Source organism: Macrobrachium nipponense, chromosome 45, assembly GCF_015104395.2.
Source record: "Macrobrachium nipponense isolate FS-2020 chromosome 45, ASM1510439v2, whole genome shotgun sequence".
In the NCBI taxonomy this organism is placed as follows: domain Eukaryota; kingdom Metazoa; phylum Arthropoda; class Malacostraca; order Decapoda; family Palaemonidae; genus Macrobrachium; species Macrobrachium nipponense.
Window position 1 is genome coordinate 6,639,516 of NC_061105.1, and position 12,294 is coordinate 6,651,809.

The 12,294-nt window shown below is 53.5% G+C and overlaps 1 protein-coding gene across 1 annotated transcript in view; it reads left to right on the forward strand.

Annotated features, from left to right (window-relative positions):
* LOC135214042 (loricrin-like) overlaps nt 1-1,335 on the forward strand; it is a 2,911-nt gene extending 1,576 nt beyond the window's left edge. The window contains exon 2 of the mRNA XM_064248156.1: nt 277-1,335. Coding sequence (XP_064104226.1) covers nt 277-1,335 — 1,059 coding nt within the window. The remainder of the gene's footprint in view (nt 1-276) is intronic.
* The last annotated feature ends 10,959 nt before the right edge of the window (nt 1,336-12,294 follow it).

Consider the following 12,294-nt stretch of genomic DNA (forward strand, 5'->3'; position numbering starts at 1 on the left):
TGGATGGTTTGACATTTGGATTCTCACATTGACTGACTTAGTAATTGCACTCAGAGGTACCTCTTAAGTTTCTGCAGTAGTAAAGGGTACTAAAATAATCATATGGACTTCGTTGGGCAATATCATTACACTGATGTCAAAAGTCCTTCCATTTAAAGCATTTCAGAAAAAAATATGAGTGACTCAAATAACAAAGAATGAAAGACGTGAAGGTAAGGTAATCCCACTTCGACATCAAATAATCAGACATCTTTCCCATTTCTCGTTTCCTTGCAGAAGACAATAGAAGGGCTGATCGCAGCCCTGTTGGTGACCTACAGCTTGGCCGATCATGGAGGAGGCTTCTCGGGAGGAGGTTTAATCAGCAGTGGATACTCTGCACCATCAGGCGGAGGTGGAGGAGGAGGAGGAGGATCCTCTGGGGGAGGTGGATACAGTGGAGGAGGAGGAGGAGGTTCCTCAGGAGGAGGCTCAGTCAGCATTGGATACTCAGCACCATCAGGTGGAGGTGGAGGTAGTGGAGGAGGAGGAGGATCCTCAGGCGGAGGTGGAGGTAGTGGAGGTGGATACAGTGGAGGAAGCGCAGGAGGAAGTTCCTCAGGAGGAGGCTCAATCAGTATTGGATACTCGGCACCATCAGGAGGAGGTGGCGGTGGATACAGTGGAGGAGGAGGAGGTTCCACAGGCGGAGGTGGAGGTAGCGGAGGAGGATACAGTGGAGGTGGAGGAGGTTCTTCAGGAGGAGGCTCAATCAGTATTGGATACTCAGCACCGTCAGGAGGAGGAGGAGGTTCCACAGGCGGAGGTGGAGGTAGTGGAGGATACAGTGGAGGAGGAGGAGGTTCCACAGGCGGAGGTGGAGGTAGTGGAGGAGGATACAGTGGAGGTGGAGGAGGTTCTTCAGGAGGAGGCTCAATCAGTATTGGATACTCAGCACCATCAGGAGGCGGTGGAGGTAGCGGAGGAGGTTACAGTGGAGGAGGAGGAGGAGGTTCCTCAGGAGGAGGTGGAGGCAGTGGGGGAGGATACAGTGGAGGAGGAGGTGGAGGTTCTTCAGGAGGAGGCTCAATCAGGTATTGGATAACTCAGCACCATCAGGAGGCGGGGGTGGAGGTTCGTGGGAGGGGGGGGAAAAAGGGGGGGGGGGGGGGGGGAGGTTACAGCTGGAGGAGGAGGGGGGGGGCAGGGAGAGGTGGTTCCTCAGGAGGAGGTGGAGGTAGTGGAGGGGGATACAGTGGAGGTGGAGGAGGTTCATCAGTAGGAGGCTCAGTCAGCAGTGGATACAGGCCACCATCAGGAGGAGGAGGTGGAGGAGGAGGTAGTGGAGGAGGATAATAGGGAGGAGGACGGTTCTTCGGAGGAGGAGGATCAGTCAGCAGGGTATACCAGGCCACCATCGGAGGAGGGGAGGAGGAGGAGGATAGTGGAGGATCCGGAGGTTCTTCCAGGAGGGAGGAGGATCAGTCAGCAGGGATGGCTAAGGCCACCCCATCGGGGAGGCGAGGGGAGGAGGAGGAGGTAGTGGAGGATGGATACAGTGGAGGAGGAGGTCTTCAAGGAGGAGGAGGATCAGTCGACAGGTGGAATACAGGGCCAACCATCAAGGAGGAGGTGGAGGGTAATAGTCGGTGGTAGGGGGATACAGTGGAGGTGGAGGAGGTTCATCTGTAGGGGCTCCAGTTCCAGCAGGTGGGATTACAGGCCCACCATCCAGGAGGAGGAGGAGGAGGTGGAGGTAGGGAGGAGGATTACAGGGTGGAGGTGGAGGAGGAGGTTCTTCAGGAGGGGAAGGGAGGATCAGTCAGCAGTGGAATACAGGCCACCATCCAGGAGGGAGGAGGAGGAGGAGGAAGGAGGTAGTGGAGGAGGATTACAGTGGAGGAGGAGGTTTCTTCAGGAGGAGGAGGATCAGTCAGCAGGGTGGTACAGGCCACCCACCAGGAGGAGGAGGAGGAGGAGGAAGTTATAGTGGAGGGGTGGATACAGGGTGGAGGAGGTTGGTTCTTCAGGAGGAGGAGGTTTCTTCAGGAGGAGGAGGATCCAGTCAGCAGTGGATACCAGGCCACCATACCGGGGAGGAGGGAGGAGGAAGGAGGAGTAGTGGAGGAGGATACAGTGGAGGAGGAGGTTTCTTCAGGAGGAGGAGGAATTCCCAGTCAGCAGTGGATACAGGGCCCACCATCCGGAGGAGGAGGGAGGAGGAGGAGGTAGTGGAGGTGGATACAGGGTGAGGAGGGTGAGGTTCTTTCAAGGAGGCGGAGGAAATTCCAGTTCAAGCAGTTGGATAACAGGCCCACCATCCGGAGGAGGAGGAGGAGGTAGTGGAGGTGGATAACCAGTGGTGAGGGAGGAGGTTCTTCATGAGGAGGCTCAATCAGCAGGGATGGATAAGGCCACCATTCCGGAGGAGGAGGAGGAAGGTTTAGTGGAGGAGGAGGTTCTTCAGGAGGAGGCCTCAATCAGCAGTGGATTACAGGCCACCATCAGGAGGGGAGGAGGAGGGTACGTCGGATGGAGGAGGGTCCTGGGTTCCTTCAGGAGGAGGAGGAGGAGGAGGTGGTGGAGGAGGATACAGTGGGGTGGGGAGGATGGAGGTTCTTGCAGGAGGAGGCCAGTCACGGGCTCAGTCAGTAGGATGGAACCAGACCACCATCAGGAGGAGGAGGGAGGAGGAGGTAGTGGAGGCGAGATACAGTGGGATGGGGGGGGGGGGGGGGGGGGGGGGGGAGGTGGAGGCAGGGAGGTTCTTCAGGAGGAGGCTCAGTTCAGCAGTGGGACTAACAGAGACCCACCAATCATGGAGGAGGAGGTGGAGGAGGAGGCTAGTGGAGGAGGATACCAGTGGAGGGGTGGAGGAGGAGGTTACTTCCAGGAGGAGGAGGATCAGTCAGCAGTGGATACAGGTCACCATCATCCGGAGGAGGGAGGTAGGGTGGAGGAGGATATAGTGGAGGAGGAGGATTCTTTCAGGAGGAGGAGGATCAGGTCAGCAGTGGTACGGCCACCATCCGGAGGAGGGGAGGAGGAGGAGGTAGTGGAGGAGGATACAGTGGAGGAGGAGGTTCCTTTACCAAGGAGGAGGGAGATCAGGTCAAGGACTAGGTGGATACAGGCCAACCATCAGGGAGGAGGAGGATCGGTAGTGGAGGTGGACTACAGGGTTGGAGTGGAGGAGGTTCATCCGTAGGAGGGCCAGTCAGGCAGTGGATACAGGCCACCATCAGGAGGAGGAGGAGGGAGGTAAGTGGAGGAGGATACAGGTTGAGGTGGAGGAGGAAGGTTCTTCAGGAGGAGGAGGATCAGTCAGCAGGGATACAGGCCACCCATCCGGAGGAGGCGGAGGAGGAGGTAGGAGGTAGTGAGGGAGGATACCAGTGGAGGAGGGTTCCTTCAGGAGGAGGAGGATCAGGTCAGGCAGGGATACAGGCCCCACCAGGAGGAGGAGCGCGGAGGAGGAGTAGGTGGAGGTGGATTACAGGTGGAGGAGGAGGTTTTCTTCAGGAGAGGAGGTTTCTTCAGGAGGAGGAGGATCAGGGGTCAGGAGGTGGATACAGGCCACCAATCACGGGAGGAGGCGGAGGAGGAGGAGGTTAGTGGAGGAGGAGCTACAGGGAGGAGGAGGTTCTCAGGAGGAGGAGGATCATGGTTCAGGCAGGGATAAAGCGCCACCATCCGGAGTAGAGGAGAGGAGGACGGTAGTGGAGGTGGATACAGTGGAGGAGGGGTTCTTCAGGAGGAGGAGGATCGTCAGCAGTGGATACCAGGCCACCATCCGGGAGGAAGGAGGAGGAGGTAGTGGAGGTGGATACAGTGGAGGGAGGAGGTCCTTCAGGAGAGGCTCAATCAGGCAGGTGGATACAGGCCCACCATCCGGAGGAGGAGGAGGAGGTAGTGGAGTGGAGGAGGTCTTCCAGGAGGAGGCTCAAACAGGCAAGTGGATACAGGCCACCATCAGGAGGAGGAGGAGGAGGTAGGGGAGGAGGAGGTTTCTTCAGGAGGAGGAGGAGGAGGAGGTGGTGTGGAGGAGGATACAGGTGGAGGGGAGGAGGAGGTTCCTTCAGGAGAGGCCTAAGTCACCAGGCTGGATACAGGACCACCATTTTTCAGGGGGGAAGGAGGAGTGGTTTAGGAAGGAGGTTAGTGGAGGATACAGTTGGAGGTGGAGGAGGAGTTCCTCAGGAGGAGGCTCAGGTCAGCAGTGGATACAGACACCTCAAGGAGGAGGAGGTGGAGGAGGAGGTGTAGTGGAAGGGAGGATACAGGGAGGCTGGAGGAGGAGGAGGTTCTTCAGGAGGAGGAGGATCAGGTCAAGCCAGTGGATACCAGGCACCATCAGGAAGGAGGAGGTTAGGGGGTGGAGGCGGATATAGTGGAGAGGAGGAGGTTTCTTCCGGAGGAGGAGGATCAGTCACAGGGGCAGGTGGATACAGGCCACCATCAGGAGGAGGCAGGAGGAGGAGGAGGTTAGTGGAGGAGGATACAGTTGGAGGAGAGGTTCTTCAGGAGGAGGAGGATCAGTCAGCAGTGGATACAGGCCACCATCAGGAGGAGGAGTAGGGAGGAGGATACAGTGGAGGTGGAGGAGGAGGTTCTTCAGGAGGAGGAGGATCAGTCAGCAGTGGATACAGACCACCATCAGGAGGAGGAGGTGGAGGAGGAGGTAGTGGAGGACCGGATACCAGTGGGAGGTTGAGGAGGAGGTTCTTCAGGGGAGGAGGCGGAGGATCAGGTCAGCAGTGGATACAGGCCACATCAGGAGGAGGAGGTGGAGGAGGAGATTTCTTCAGGAGGAGGAGGATCAGTAAAGCAGTGGATAAGGCCACCATCCGGATGAGGAGGAGGCGGAGGAGGTAGTGGAGGAGGGATACAGTGGAGAGGAGGTTTTCAGGAGGAAGGAGGACAGCAGCATTGGATACAGGCCACCATCAGGAGGAGGAGGAGGAGGAGGAGGAGGAGGTAGTGGAGGTGGATACAGTGGAGGAGGAGGTTCTTCAGGAGGAGGTTCTTCAGGAGGAGGAGGACCAGTCAGCAGTGGATACAGGCCACCATCAGGAGGAGGAGGAGGTGGATACAGTGGAGGTGGAGGAGGAGGTTCTTCAGGAGGAGGAGGATCAGTCAGCAGTGGATACAGGCCACCATCAGGAGGAGGAGGAGGAGGAGGAGGAGGTGGTGGAGGAGGATACAGTGGAGGTGGAGGAGGAGGTTCTTCTGGAGGGGGAGGATCAGTCAGCAGTGGATACAGGCCACCATCAGGAGGAGGAGGAGGAGGTAGTGGAGGAGGATACAGTGGAGGAGAGGAGGAGGTTCTTCTGGAGGAGGAGGATCAGTCAGCAGTGGATACAGGCCACCATCAGGAGGAGGAGGAGGAGGTAGTGGAGGAGGATACAGTGGAGGAGGAGGAGGAGGTTCTTCTGGAGGAGGAGGATCAGTCAGCAGTGGATACAGGCCACCATCAGGAGGAGGAGGAGGAGGAGGAGGATACAGTGGAGGTGGAGGAGGAGGTTCTTCAGGAGGAGGCTCAGTCAGCAGTGGATACAGGCCACCATCAGGAGGAGGAGGAGGAGGTAGTGGAGGTGGAGGTGGAGGAGGAGGTTCTTCAGGAGGAGGCTCAGTCAGCAGTGGATACAGGCCACCATCAGGAGGAGGAGGAGGAGGAAGTAGTGGTGGAGGATACAGTGGAGGTGGAGGAGGAGGAGGTTCATCAGGAGGAGGCTCAGTCAGCAGTGGATACAGACCACCATCAGGAGGAGGTGGAAGCAGTGGAGGAGGAGGAGGAGGAGGAAGTAGCTATGGTTCATCCGGAGGTAGCAGTGGTGGCACTGGTGGCATGTATGGCAGCGGAGGCAGCAGCAGTAGTATGTATGGAAAATAAATTTTAAACTCGAAGGTACCTTTGGTAGTCTCGCTGTGATGGAGATGCCTAAGATTCTGTGACCATTTAGGAATTTCAAAAATCCATTACACGTTTATTTCTTGTTCCTGTTAGACCGCATCCAACAGGATGTATTCCTAAGTTTATCCTATATTTCTGTGGCCGAACATACTTTGGCTGTAACCTGCTTTCTCTTGTTGTTAGTAAATTAATCATTATTTTTACAGCTTTCAGTTCTCAGAAATTTGTTAATTTCCTACCTCTTTTTAAAAGATCTTCATGACTTTTTTGTTATTCATTTTTTAAGTCTGTTTACTAGTCAGGTTAAGTGTTTTGCCTCCGTTGGTGAAATTGAAGCCTAACCTCCTCTTATACGTAATAATTCCAAGAGACACTTTTTCCTTATCTTTTCATGGAGAAGCTGAGAGTCCTACTTATTTTGCAATTATTTATATTTATATATTTTTTTTGTTTTTGTCCCAAGTCACCCAAAAATATAAGGTATTGATATCCTGGCATTTGTCTTTTCCTTGATGTGTTGAATTAACTAGAGGAATAATCTCATTCCTGATGTCTAATGTGTGTAGAGACAGGGAAAGAAAGACAGAAAAAGCATAGACTGCAATTCTTTGCTTAGACAGTATTGCACCAGTGTCAGTGATCATCGTAGTTATGACTCTCAGAAACTTACACTCTTAGAGTCATTCATTCATTCACGATGTTGTAATGTAATGGCCTCTTTTACAGAGAATTCCAGGTGAAATTCTATCTGGTTTCTATCATTTTTACGACTTTTTCATATCTAGGTCAGTGACTATTATAGGAGGAAGATTGCTTCATCCTTTTTGGTTTCTTTTTGTCTTCAAGGGGAGGTAGTTTATTTATTGGTAACTGCAGTTATCTAAGCCAGAGAGTGTCAAATGATTATTTATTGATAACTGCAGTTATCTAAGCCAGAGAGTACCAAATGTTTATTTATTGATAACTGCAGTTATCTAAGCCAGAGAGTGCCAAATGATTATTTATTGATAACTGCAGTTATCTAAGCCAGAGAGCTCCAAATGATTACCAAACATGGCAGAATCACGAAGAAGAATAAAGCTGATCAGTAATTGCAAACATTAACTCTAAATACAGACAATCGAATAAGAGTTTAGATCGGTCCTACTCCTTTTCCCATTGTCCTCCAAAATGGTGCGTTACCCATGGGGAGTCCTAGCACTCAGAATTAATGAAGAATTTTATTTATTTGACCAAAATTCACAGAGATTGAAACTTGAGGGAAAAGCAGTATCAGAGCTTCCCAAAGTTACCGGTTCATGGTTTCAAAGAATTAACCATATACCATCACGTGGTGACACCAGGAACCTGTCAAATGAAGCATCAAATCTGATTTCGACATGCTTGTCCTTCTCCGACATCAATTAATTATATATATATATATATATATATATATATATATATATATATATATATATATATATATATATGTAGTATATATAGTATATCTTACACCTTTTGACAAAAACAAAATACACAAACCAGAAACCCTTACCTGTTGACAGTGGCGCCCTCTATCTGTAAACATGTTATTAGGCTATTAAGCTAATAACAGAAGGACAATAGAAGGGCTGATCGCAGCCCTGTGGTGACCTACAGCTTGGCCGATCATGGAGGAGGCTTCTCGGGAGGAGGTTTAATCAGCAGTGGATACTCTGCACCATCAGGCGGAGGTGGAGGAGGAGGAGGAGGATCCTCTGGGGGAGGTGGATACAGTGGAGGAGGAGGAGGAGGTTCCTCAGGAGGAGGCTCAGTCAGCATTGGATACTCAGCACCATCAGGTGGAGGTGGAGGTAGTGGAGGGAGGAGGAGGATCCTCGGAGAGCGGTAGGGTGGAGGTAGTGGAGGTGATGCAGTGGAGGAAGCGCAGGAGGAAGTTCCTCTGGAGGAGGCTCAATCAGTATTGGATACTCGGCACCATCAGGAGGAGATGGCGGTGGATACAGTGGAGGAGGAGGAGGTTCCACAGGCGGAGGTGGAGGTAGCGGAGGAGGATACAGTGGAGGTGGAGGAGGTTCTTCAGGAGGAGGCTCAATCATTATTGGATACTCAGCACCGTCAGGAGGAGGAGGAGGTTCCACAGGCGGAGGAGGTGGAGGTAGTGGAGGATACAGTGGAGGAGGAGGAGGTTCCACAGGCGGAGGTGGAGGTAGTGGAGGAGGATACAGTGGAGGTGGAGGAGGTTCTTCAGGAGGAGGCTCAATCAGTATTGGATACTCAGCACCATCAGGAGGCGGTGGAGGTAGCGGAGGAGGTTACAGTGGAGGAGGAGGAGGAGGTTCCTCAGGAGGAGGTGGAGGCAGTGGGGGAGGATACAGTGGAGGAGGAGGTGGAGGTTCTTCAGGAGGAGGCTCAATCAGTATTGGATACTCAGCACCATCAGGAGGCGGTGGAGGTAGTGGAGGAGGTTACAGTGGAGGAGGAGGGGGAGGTGGTTCCTCAGGAGGAGGTGGAGGTAGTGGAGGGGGATACAGTGGAGGTGGAGGAGGTTCATCAGTAGGAGGCTCAGTCAGCAGTGGATTACAGGCCACCATCAGGAGGAGGAGGTGGAGGAGGAGGTAGTGGAGGAGGATATAGTGGAGGAGGAGGTTCTTCAGGAGGAGGAGGATCAGTCAGCAGTGGATACAGGCCACCACCGGAGGAGGAGGAGGGAGGCGGAGGTTAGGGAGGAGGATGGACAGGTGGAGGAGGAGGTTCTTCAGGAGGGGAGGAATTCCAGTCAAGGCAGGTGGATACAGGCCACCCACAGGGGAGGAGGGAGGCAGTTTATGGGAGGTGGATACAGGTGGAGGTGGAGGAGGTTCATCAGTAGGAGGCTCAGGTTCAGGCAGTTTGGATACAGGCCACAATTCAGGGAGGAGGAGGGAGGAGGTAGTGGAGGAGGATACAGGTGGCGGTGGATGGAGCGAGGTTCTTCAGGAGGGGAGGAGGATCAGTCAGGAAGTGGATACCAGGCCACCATCCGGAGGAAGGAGGAGGAGGAGGAGGTAGGTAGGTGGAGGAGGATACAGTTGTGAGGAAGGAGGTTCTTCAGGGGAGGTGAGGAGGCTCAGTCAGCAGTCGGATAAGGGCCAACGGACCAGGAGGAGGAGGAGGAAGGAGGAGGTAGTGGAGGTGGATACCGTGGAGGACGGGGTTTCTTCAGGGAGGAGGAGGTCTTCATGGAGGAGGAGGATTCTTCTCCAGTCAGGAGGTGGATACAGGCCACCATCCGGAGGTGGAGGAGGAGGAGGAGGTTCGTGGAGGAGCCTACAGTGGAGGAGGAGGGAGGTTCTTCAGGAGGAGGGGGGATCGTCAGCAGTGGATAACAGGCCACCATCGGAGGAGGAGGAGGAGGAGGAGGTAGTTGGAGGTGGAATACAGGGTGGAGGAGGAGGTTCTTCAGGAGGAAGGAGGAATCAGTCAGGCAGTGGGATACAGGCCACCATCCGGAGGAGGAGGAGGAGATTGGAGGTGGATACAGCTTGGAGGAGGAGGCTTCTCAGGAGGAGGCTTCAATCAGGCAGTGGATACAGCCACCATCGAGGAGGAGGAGGAGGTTTAGTGGAGGAGGAGGTTCTTCAGGAGGAGGCTCAATCAGGCAGTGGGATACAGGGCCACCATCAGGAGGAGGAGGAGGAGGTAGGTGGAGGAGGAGGTTTTCTTTCAGGAGGAGGAGGAGGAGGAGGTGGTGGTGGAGGAAGGATAAAGTTGGAGGTGGAAGGGAGGAGGTTCTTCAGGAGGAGGCCTTCTCAGGTCAGGCAGTGGCTACAGGACCACACTCAGAGGAGGAGGAGAGGAGGTAGTGGAGGATACAGGTGGAGGTGGAGGAGGAAGGTTCTCAGGAGGAGCTCAGTCAGCAGTGGAGTACAGGACCACCAATCCAGGAGGGGGGGGGGGGGGAAGGGGGGGGGGGGAAGGATGGAGGAGGAGGTAGTGGCAGGGGGAGGATACAGTGGAGGTGTGGTAGGAGGACGGTTCTTCAGGAGGAGGAGGATCAGGTCAGGCCAGTTGGATACAGGCCACCATTCAGGAGGAGGGAGGTAGTGGAGGAGGATATCCGTGGAGGAGGAGGTTTCTTCAAGGAGGAGGAGGATCAGGGTCAAGAAGGGGATAACAGGCCAGCCCATCAGGAGGTGAGGAGGAGGAGGAGGAGGTAGTGGAGGAGGCTTTACAGTGGAGGAGGAGGGTTCGTTCAGGAGGAGGAGGATCAGTCAAGCAGTGGATACAGGCCACCCATCCAGGAGGAGGAGGTAGTGGAGGAGGATACAGGTGGAGGTGGAGGAGGAGTTCTTCAGAGGAGAGGATCAGGTCAGGCAGTGGGGATACAGCACACCATCAGGGAGGAGGAGGTTAGTGGAGGAGGATACGTTGGAGGTGGGAGGAGGAGTTCTTAAGGGGAGGAGGAATCATCAGGCAAGTGGAGACAGGCCACATCAGGAGGAGAGGTGGAGGAGGAGGTTCTTCAGGAGGAGGGAGATCAGGTAAGCAGTTGGAACAGGCCACAATCCGGAGGAGGAGGAAGGAGGAGGAGGTAGGGAGGAGGCTAACAGTTGGAGGGAGGAGGTTCCCTTAAGGAGGAGGAGGATCGTCAGGCAGTGGTACAGGCCACCATCAGGAGGAGGAGGAGGAGGAGGAGGAGGTGGTATAGGTTGGAGGTGGATTCACAGTGGAAGGAGGAGGTTTTCTTCAAGGAGGACGGTTCTTCAAGGAGGAGGAGGACCCAGTCAGCAGTTGGATAAGGCCCACCATCAAGGAGGAGGAGGAAGGGGATACAGGTGGAGGTGGAGGACCGGAGGTTATCCAGGAGGTAGGAGGACCAGGTCAGCAGGTGGATACAGGCCACCATCAGGTAGGAGGAGGTCTTCAGGAGGAGGAGGAGGTGGTGAGGAGGATACAGGTTGGAGGTGGAGAGGAGGTTTAGGGAGGGGGAGGATCAGTTCAGGCAGGTGGATACAGGCCACCATTTTTTTTTCAAGTAGGAGGAGGAGGAAGGTAGTGGAGGGCAGGATTACAGTTGGAGGATTGAGGAGAGGTCTTCTGGAGGAGGAGGATCCAGTTCCAGCCGTGGATACAGGACACCATCAGGAGGAGGGAGGAGGGAGGTTATTGGAGGAGGATACAGGTGGAGGAAGGAGGAGGAGGTTCTTCTGGAGGAGGAGGATCAGGTTCAGGCAGGTGGATACAGGCCACCATCAGGAGGGGCGGAGGAGGAGGAGGAGGATACAGTGGAGGTGGAGGAGGAGGTTCTTCAGGAGGAGGCTCAGTCAGCAGTGGATACAGGCCACCATCAGGAGGAGGAGGAGGAGGAGGAGGTAGGTGGAGGTGGAGGTGGAGGAGGAGGAGGATCTTCAGGAGGAGGCTCAGCCAGCAGTGGATACAGGGCCACCATCAGGAGGAGGAGGAGGAGGAAGTTAGTGGTGGAGGATACAGTGGATGTGGAGGAGGAGGAGGCTCATAGGAGAGGCTCAGGTGAGGAGGACACAGGTGATGGTCATCAGAGGAGGCCTCAGGTCAGGCAGGTGATACAGGACCACATCAGGAGGAGGTGGAAGCAGTGGAGGAGGAGGAGGAGGAGGAGGAAGTAGCTATGGTTCATCCGGAGGTAGCAGTGGTGGCACTGGTGGCATGTATGGCAGCGGAGGCAGCAGCAGTAGTATGTATGGAAAATAAATTTTAAACTCGAAGGTACCTTTGGTAGTCTCGCTGTGATGGAGATGCCTAAGATTCTGTGACCATTTAGGAATTTCAAAAATCCATTACACGTTTATTTCTTGTTCCTGTTAGACCGCATCCAACAGGATGTATTCCTAAGTTTATCCTATATTTCTGTGGCCGAACATACTTTGGCTGTAACCTGCTTTCTCTTGTTGTTAGTAAATTAATCATTATTTTTACAGCTTTCAGTTCTCAGAAATTTGTTCATTTCCTACCTCTTTTTAAAAGATCTTCATGACTTTTTTGTTATTCATTTTTTAAGTCTGTTTACTAGTCAGGTTAAGTGTTTTGCCTCCGTTGGTGAAATTGAAGCCTAACCTCCTCTTATACGTAATAATTCCAAGAGACACTTTTTCCTTATCTTTTCATGGAGAAGCTGAGAGTCCTACTTATTTTGCAATTATTTATATTTATATATATTTTTGTTACCCAAGTCACCAAAATATAAGGTATTGATATCCTGGCATTTGTCTTTTCCTTGATGTGTTGAATTAACTAGAGGAATAATCTCATTCCTGATGTCTAATGTGTGTAGAGACAGGGAAAGAAAGACAGAAAAAGCATAGACTGCAATTCTTTGCTTAGACAGTATTGCACCAGTGTCAGTGATCATCGTAGTTATGACTCTCAGAAACTTACACTCTTAGTCATTCATTCACGATGTT